The sequence below is a fragment of the Rousettus aegyptiacus genome, unplaced genomic scaffold, assembly GCF_014176215.1.
Source record: "Rousettus aegyptiacus isolate mRouAeg1 unplaced genomic scaffold, mRouAeg1.p scaffold_m13_p_5, whole genome shotgun sequence".
Taxonomy (NCBI): Eukaryota; Metazoa; Chordata; class Mammalia; order Chiroptera; family Pteropodidae; genus Rousettus; species Rousettus aegyptiacus.
This window is the reverse complement of record NW_023416308.1, coordinates 13,324,613-13,332,581: the sequence shown is the minus strand read 5'-3', so window position 1 is coordinate 13,332,581 and position 7,969 is coordinate 13,324,613. Positions and strand designations below refer to the sequence as shown.

The 7,969-nt window shown below is 56.5% G+C and overlaps 2 protein-coding genes across 3 annotated transcripts; one reads left to right on the top strand and one right to left on the bottom strand.

Moving 5' to 3' along the window:
* Positions 1-2,916: 2,916 nt before the first annotated feature.
* On the top strand, positions 2,917-4,748 carry CHCHD10 (coiled-coil-helix-coiled-coil-helix domain containing 10). Its single transcript, XM_016127245.2, has 4 exons — positions 2,917-2,957; positions 3,218-3,437; positions 4,298-4,445; positions 4,537-4,748. Exons 1-4 carry the CDS (start codon positions 2,917-2,919, stop codon positions 4,554-4,556), a joined length of 429 nt encoding a protein of 142 aa, XP_015982731.1. The 3' UTR covers positions 4,557-4,748.
* CUNH22orf15 (chromosome unknown C22orf15 homolog) lies at positions 4,721-7,268 on the bottom strand. 2 transcript variants are annotated; one of them, XM_016127244.2, is made up of 6 exons: positions 6,980-7,268; positions 6,313-6,399; positions 6,086-6,220; positions 5,779-5,853; positions 5,534-5,690; positions 4,721-4,863 (listed from the first exon to the last, which is right to left on the bottom strand). In XM_016127244.2, the coding sequence occupies exons 1-5, from the start codon at positions 7,002-7,004 to the stop codon at positions 5,551-5,553; spliced, it is 462 nt and encodes a 153-aa protein (XP_015982730.1). In that variant the 5' UTR covers positions 7,005-7,268; the 3' UTR covers positions 4,721-4,863; positions 5,534-5,550. The 2 variants fall into 2 exon arrangements, with proteins under 2 accessions (XP_015982730.1, XP_015982729.1); XM_016127243.2 differs by having other exon boundaries at positions 4,721-4,832.
* Positions 7,269-7,969: the final 701 nt, after the last annotated feature.

Here is a 7,969-nt window from a genome sequence, read left to right as displayed (position 1 = left end):
GGCCCCGCCCCCTGCGTCTTTTGTTCTAAACTTTCCCCGCGGTGGCGTCGGAGACTGGAGTGGGGGAGGTGGACCAGGACCTGCTGACCGGACAGGAGATGGGGACCCGGAGACTCCCGTCCTCCCCGGGGGCGGGACGAGCCTGAGGTCTGAGACCTGATACCGTGTGACCCTGGCCAGCTGATGCTGCTCCGGGCCTCAGTTTCCCCAGTGTGCGATTGGGAGTCTGAGAGGAGTCAGGTTTCACTCCCCCTGGTTCCTACCCCCACCTTTGGAAAGTGCATCTGCAGATGGTCTCCCTGGTGGCCTGACCTCTGGCCTCCTGTTAGCCTATGACAGGTGGTCTTGCCCATGGGCAACTTCCCCCACTCCTCAGCCTTGCTGATCCATCTGGAAGATGGCACTATATCTCCTGTGAGAAAAGGGCGTGTAGAGGAAGCTCGCTAGCTTCCCAGCTTGGAACGGAACCATAGATAAATTATAGATGGGGAAACTAAGGCTTCAGATCAGGCTTTTCTATACACAGCCAATGGAGGGATCAGGAGGCCCTCTAGCTGGTCAGGGTGCTGTCAGAGACCATGGGGGACAGTGTTTGAGTGGGGGACAAGGATGAATAGGTTCCTCAGGGCTCCTCAGAGCCATCCTCCTGAGACCTGAAGGAAAAACGAGGCAAGAATCAAAGTAAGGGGTGGTGATCCCATGCGGGAAAGGCGTCCTCCAGTCTCATACATTCCTTACCACCTCACTAGGCAATCTCCCCCATGATGGGTAACACTGCTGAACCAAAAAGCAAGTAGTGGCTCCCTTCTTGGTGGGTGGGGTCCTGAACTGCAGCAAGATGAGGCTGTGGGCACCCAGCCTTGGCCTGGGAAAAGGGGGAGGCTGGGAGGGAGGAGAGGACAATCAGGCTTATTCAACCTTCCCTCTAGGTCCCAGCCCAGCCAGGATCCTTCCCGCTTTCTCCAGGAAGGTTCCACAGAGACTCCTAGAGGGCAGACAGCAGTGATTTTTACTACCTGGACTGTTAGCAATTTTTTTCTTTAAAGCGACTCACTTTTAAAAATTGAAGTGCATACCTCAGCCTCATTCCTAGCGATGTTGGTCAAAAAATCATGGATTTGATTAGTTAATTATACATTTTTTCTGATATACATGAAAATATAGAATTATTTAAATAAAAACATTCCTTCAGTGGTCTTGAGTGCCCACAGGGGTGCATGGGTGGTCTTTGGGGAATCTGCAGTCCACCAGTCATGGAAGTTAAAGTAACAGCCACCCACAGTACAGATCAAGGTGGAGGGCCATGATTACAAGCCAGTCGTACACCCAGCAAGGTAGGCTGGTCACAGAGGGCTTCCTGCAAGAGGAGGACCCTGATAAGCCTAGAAGGATAGGCCAATTTGGCCAATAAGAACCAGGTGGGCAGGGGCTGCACGAGCAAAGGAGTAGAGGCTGGACCGGGCCTGGCATGTCTGTGAAGAGAATGGCCTACCCTTAACATGCTCACCTTACCTCGAGGTGGGTGGTCGCCCTCACTTGAGAGAGTAAAAAACTAAGGCCAAGAAAGGGGTCAGCGGAGAGCCCTGCTTCACAGGCTGGCTGAGAGGATCGTGTGGTAAGAACACATTACTGCACATGACTTGCAGATCTGCATGGCCTGAAAGCCCTCCTCACACACATAACTGAGTGTGCCGGATGTGGCTCCTTGCCCCCCTCTCTTTCCCTTCCTCACAGAGGAACCTCCTTTCCCCATTTGGACCAGCACCCCCTACCTCCCCCCGCCACCCCGCCATGCTTTTGCTTTGGGTGATTCCATCCTCCCCATAATCCCTGTCCCACCAGTCCTCTAGCGGCACTACTGCACTACTACTGCACTACGCACTACCGCACTACGCAGGCACTACGGAGAGTGATGGAGGGCGTGATAAAAGAAGTCAGGGCCTCTTCCCCCAACGGCAATAGTATGAGCCCTGTGAAGTCACTCAGAAGAGGCCATGAAAACCTCAAGTCCCCGAAGGACTGGGAAGCATCCTAAATCCGCACCTCCGCCTACCTCTAGGTCTGGTACCGAGGTGGTAAAATCACGAGGCCATAAAATTCAAACACGTGCAAACGCCTCTAGGCACTCAGGAATGGCCTTTGGGATGGACCACGCTGCTCGAATATCGTGTAAACACTGTCGGTGTCCGGCGCTGCTCCGTGGCACACGTGTATCAGGCGTTGCGGAGGGCCACTCAGGGGCCCTCATCGCAGCCCTGGCGGTGCTGCCCAAGGCTGCCCATGCCTGCCGCGCATTTTGGCCATGAAGGAGTCGAAGAAGGGTTCCGGACGCCCCCTAGCGAAAGTTCTGGAGATGGGTCGCGCCAGGCCTTCCCCAGAACACCTCTTTCCGAATCTAGTCCCCAGCCCCGCGACCCTGAGATCACGCAGTAATTTGCAAACCCCGACAGGAGGGGGAGGAGCACAGCTCCGCCTGGAGCCTCGAGTCCCTTCCTCGGGCAGTCTCAACCGATCGCCTCCGTCCCTTCTGCCCTGGACCACTGGACAGCACCCAACTCCACTCCCTAAACTCAGTCTGTGAAGGCCTCTCTCTCCTGCGTAAACCCTCCGCGCTCTGCGACATTGGGCCATATCTCAGGGTCCATACAGCTCGGGCCAGGCGCAGGGAGGGCGCAGGGTCACATTGCCAGCTGAGACGGCCGCCGAACCGAGAGGATGCTGAAAAGGATAAAAATCATGGGGACCTGAGGGAAGGAACTACCGCCGCACGCCTGGTACCTCCCTCTAGGGGCGTGTTCCAGAGGCCCCGCCCCTTGTGCCGGCAGTGACAACCCGTCCCACATTCGTCCCCGAGACAAGACTGCTGCCACTGTCGCCGTCTCTGACTCATTTCAGCCAAGTCCCATCGCTACGACCATGCCCCGGGGGAGCCGCAGCATGGCCGCACGGCCAGCCAGGTGTGAAAAGGACAGTGGTCCCGCGGGGAGGAGTTCGGGAAGCCAGGGCATTCCCCCAAGGGCGTGAGAGTCTGACCTTGGCGACTACTGCGCCATCTTGTAGGGGGGAGGGTCGGGGGTGCCACAACCATGTGTCTAAGACGGTGCTCGCCCACCCTACAGAAGGAGGAAAGGGGGGCATTTCCTGGGACTGCGGGCCCTTCGGGCCTCTGACTTGGGGTCCAGCTAGGATTAACCCCGTGTTCCCCCGCTCTCCGCAGCCGTACCGCTGCGCCTTCTGCCCACCCACCCGCGCACCCACCGCCCTCGGCCGCTGCCCCAGCCCCGTCTCCTTCGGGCCAGCCAGGCCTGATGGCGCAGATGGCGTCCACCGCCGCTGGGGTAGCCGTGGGCTCAGCTGTGGGACACGTCGTGGGCAGCGCTCTGACTGGAGCCTTCAGCGGGGGAAGCTCAGAGCCCGCCCAGCCTGCTGCTCAGCAGGTGAGCAACGAGCTTGGAGAAACTGAGACCGACTTCTCTGAACACCATAGAACAGGGAGCCCAGCTGGAATGTCCAGGGAGTTGTGACTGGGAATATCCAGCGCTTCCTCAGGCCCAGCCCTTTGCCAACTTAGGATCCCATTGCCCTCCTGTAACTCACTCACAGGGGAGCTCTCCCGGCCCCTCCCCTGAGGCCAAGGTCCCTAGACTCCCAGGGACAGATGCTAACCAGCCCTTTAGAGATGGGGAAACGCAGGCCTTTAGGACTCAGAGACTGGCCCAAGGTCACCTAACCCCAGTAGAGGGAGGGATGTTCAAGTTCCTGACTCTCCTGTCTCCTCACTCCCAGGTCAGGCACTGTAGTGCCTGGGCCCAAGGACAAAGGGCAGCTGGTGACTCCGGGGCCTGCTTCCTGCTGGCCTGTTACCACTGGGCATCCCACCTGAGCCAAATGCATGCTTAGTGGCAAGGTCAGGGGTTACGGGGATCAGGATGTTGCCGAGCCAGGAAGGTGCTAGAACTCATGGGGGTGGGGCTCATACTTCAAATACTAGCAAAGCATTGGGCTTTTCTAGATTCTTCTCACACCCCTCCCACCTGCCCAACATGTCCATTATGAAGCAGCAGGGAAACGCTGTCTACACCCCTCACTAGCATCAGCTGAGTAGCTTTGAGAAGGCTGTGGACTCATTCACCCTGCTTCACAGATGGAGCAGCTGAGTCTAGGTCACTCAGCCTCCCTGGAACCCTTGAGATCCCCCGGGCTGGGGTTGCGGGGAGAGGTAGGCAGCCTCCAGCTTTGGAACCCACTTCTGGGTGCCAACCTCAAGATGACCTTGCTAACGTCTGCACCACCCCAGGCCCCAGCTCGTGCTGCCCCACAGCCGCTGCAGATGGGGCCCTGTGCCTATGAGATCAGGCAGTTCCTGGACTGCTCCACCACTCAGAGTGACCTGTCCTTGTGTGAAGGCTTCAGCGAGGCCCTGAAGCAGTGCAAGTACAACCATGGTGAGAAAGTAGCCCCGGCCCAGGTGGGGGTGGGAGGGGCGGCCGCCTTTCTATACCTTTGGGCTGACCTGTGCCACTCCTCCCTCTACAGGTCTGAGCTCCCTGCCCTGAAGAGAACAGGGCAGACTGGAGCATATTCGTGGGCCAGCCCTGCTCTCACCTCCACTGCTTCACTGACAGCCAGACCAAGACATTGACTCAGATTGTACCCACGTAGCTGGGATTGGTAGTGAGGAGGGGATTTCTCATCCTACCAATGACCCGAGACACAAACGTGCAATTAAAAGTTTATTTTAGATTAGAGCTTGCTGTGTGCTCTCTTACTGGCCTGCCAGGAGCACCCTGGTTGATGAGGTGGGTGAGGATGATTCACCATAAGCTGGCCTCCTAGGTGGGGAGGGAGGAGCCCTGTTGTAATCTGGCAGTCAAAGCGGATGATGAGGCATTAGCAGGTGACCTCAAGGGCGTCTGACTCTGAGAGCTAGAATCCTGGTCGCCTTCCCTCTCAGGGATGCCCTCCACCTTGCTTGTCTCTGCCTCTGGAGCTCCTTCTCTGCACCCACATCTTAGCGGCCTCCAGCAGCCTCATATTTTGTCTGTGACCTTTCCCCTCTTGCTAATACAACTTCTCAGTAATTCCAGATTTCGTAAGAGAAATGCTGCTGGGCCACTCTCTTTTGGGGCCGGATTACACAAGGCAGAGGTCATGGCCAGCCCTTTTGGACCTGAGTCCAGCTCAGCCACTTGGCTATGGTACTCAGTCACGGGGCCTTCCAGAACAGAGGATCAGGTCCCTCGACCCAAGTGCAAACCCTGACACCACACGTGCTATGCTACTGCCTTCATGGGGTTCCTTTAGCAGCTCTTCATTGAGCACCTACTGAGAGCCAGGCCCTGTGCCACATCTGGGCACTACCTTTGGGCATTTACACTCCAGAAGGGTGGTGGGGACCTGTCTCTGGGTACAGTGTGTTCCATCTTTGTGGGCGTATGTGTGTGTGTGTGATAGGGGCTGACATTGGGGACCCACCCCTCAGGTATCTGGGAAGGAGTCCCACTTCTGAGTGTGTGTCCCTACATCTCCTTACCTGGCTCCTGGTGCCAGCTAGCGGGTCCTGGACAGCAGGGAGCCCAGCCTTTGGGGCCTTGAAGAAGGGCCTTGCTCTTGGTGGCCACGACGAGTACCTGGGTGCCTCCTTCGGCTATTGCCTGTGCGGGGTAGGCCTGACAGCCAGCGCAGCTCTTCTAGAAGGCCCAGGAAGGCCTGCCTGTCAGGGCTGGGGAGAAGGTGCTGCCTTCCCTCCCTGCCCCAAGGCTCTACCATGACACTCACCTGCAAGCTCTGGACACCAGTCATCCAAGTTCTCTAGTAGGGACACATAGCGGGTGGGAGCCCCGCCATCCTCATCTGTGTTCAGAATAAGAATGACTCCTGGCTGGCCTGGTGGTCCCTACCCCTACCTCTCATGCTGGACTTTGTTGGCTCAGGCTGGGAGCAGGACAGTGCATTGGATGGAAGGGTCACGGCTGGGTCCTGGCCAAAGTGGGGGCTGGGAAAGGCCTTGGGTGGTCTATGGACTGCTCTACCCCTTCTTACATTCTGACCTAACAGCAGGAGATGTGTCTCGGGCCCCACTTACTGATGATCTGCACGAGGACGTAGGTTCCACGCTCCTGCAACAGGGAGCTGCCTGTGGAGGGGGCCTGGGAAGCCCCCTCCAGGCCCTCTTCCAGGCTCACCAGGTGTCCATCCTCAGCCAGGAGGGCAATGGTCGCTGGGAGGGCAGGGAGGGAGGCAAGGCAAAGCTGGTCCTCCTTCCTGCGACCCTGGGCATCCCCACCCTACAACCCCTCCCTATCCCCTCACCATCTTGGGGCACCTGCCCCATCTGCTTCAGGTGGGCAGTGAGAGTTACCAGGTTGCACCAGGGGTTCACCAGCTCCCAGCGGCCTGCTGTAGGGGAGAGCAGAGGTGAGTGAAAGGGACCCTCTATTTCCCCCAATCTTAGACTCTCTTCTCTGCCTCTCCCATCTCTTCCTAACCAGAGCAGTGATTAGGGCTACAAAACTAGGTCTATACCCATCGCCACCCATCTTCTGAGATGTCAGCGAGGGATGTACACAACTCATGCCTCCTGCTCCAAAAATGGACCCCCTCCCACTAGGGAGTCTGGAATCTGCAACTATGGCTAGAGCTTCAAGTGCTTGCCTAATGCACCCTGAAGCCTGAGGACCACTGACTGAATAGCCAAGAGAATGTGCAGTTTAAAAACACGCTCATGGTTACCTGGTGGGTGTTCTCCAAGAGGAGCCCTTGTGAATTGTCCAGTACCCAGACAGAGTTTTTCCCTTTAGTGACTGACTCCAGGCACTGGCTCTGCCTTCTCACAGAGCTGCTTCCCCCAAACCCCCCACCCTCTTCCACATGTGCACCCCCCCCCTTTCCCACACTGCCTTTCCCCTTCCATGGCAGAGGGAAGCAAGCCGAGTGTACTATTCCCCAACCCATCTGCTGGGACAGGGTCGCCACTTACCTCCAAACATCACTGTGATAAACATGGTTGTAGGGGAGAGGATACTCCGACTTGCCGACTAAGTAAGGAGTTGGGGCTGAGATCTATTCCGGGTGGGGCGCTGCTGGGAGATGTATGTGTGGATGGAGGGATGGGCGGATGATGGGTGGATGGGCCAAGGCTGAGGTTCCTGCTCGGCCGCCCTTGGGGCTTGGCTCCTGCAGTTGTCCAGGACCCTGGGGCTCCTCTTCTTCCTGTTTGCTGGGTCAGAGCAGCTGGTGGAAATAGGCCCTCCTAGCTTCCAAGCTGGTCTCCATGGCAGTGGGAGCTGCTAAGACTTCTAGGCAGGAAATGCCTTCCCACCAGTATCCTGGTAACAGGATCTGAGGGAGTGTGTGTATGTGGACTTTCTGAGGCAGCACTATAGTTAGGGCTGGAGCATTGGGAACCAGGGATGTGCACATCCCTCCACCAGTAGAGACCGGACTACCAAACTAAAAGTGGACGAGGTTCCTGGGGGTGGGGTGCTGCTCTTGAGAAAATCCCCACTGTGAGCTGATAGGTCCTCACCAAAGCATGGGATCCTCACCAATCTTGCTCTCTACCAGCTCAAAGTCCCCTTGCCTGTGCTTACATTCTTTCTTTTCCCTCTGCCTTCCTTCTCACTCCCAGCCTCCTCTCTCTTCTGTTCTTGTTTCTTTTCTTTTTCAGGTAAGTTTATTGAGGTAAACTTTACATACAGTAAAATTCACCCTTTTTAGTATTTTGAGTTTTGACAAATCTTATAAATCTTATATAACCACTACTACAGTTGGGATACAGAACATTTCCATCACTTCCCAAAATTCCTTTATGCCCCTCTGTATTCTATCTCAGCCGTTGACAACCACTGTGTTTTCCAGAATGCCCTATAATGGGAATCATACAGTATGGAGCCCTTTGAGTCTTGTTTCCTTCGCTTAGCATGATGCACTTGAGATTCACCCAGCACTTACCTCAATGCTTCCACCT

Excerpts from the sequence above, each read along its gene's own strand:
- CHCHD10 (XM_016127245.2), top strand. The coding sequence starts at position 2,917 with ATGCCCCGGGGGAGCCGCAGCATGGCCGCACGGCCAGCCAG. Across the intron at positions 2,958-3,217 it reads ATGGCCGCACGGCCAGCCAG|CCGTACCGCTGCGCCTTCTG; the intron begins GTGTGAAAAGGA and ends CGCTCTCCGCAG. Across the intron at positions 3,438-4,297 it reads CCCAGCCTGCTGCTCAGCAG|GCCCCAGCTCGTGCTGCCCC; the intron begins GTGAGCAACGAG and ends GCACCACCCCAG.
- CUNH22orf15 (XM_016127244.2), bottom strand. The coding sequence starts at position 7,004 with ATGTTTATCACAGTGATGTTTGGAG. Across the intron at positions 6,400-6,979 it reads TATCACAGTGATGTTTGGAG|CAGGCCGCTGGGAGCTGGTG; the intron begins GTAAGTGGCGAC and ends TCTCCCCTACAG. Across the intron at positions 5,854-6,085 it reads CGTCCTCGTGCAGATCATCA|ATGAGGATGGCGGGGCTCCC; the intron begins GTAAGTGGGGCC and ends TTCTGAACACAG.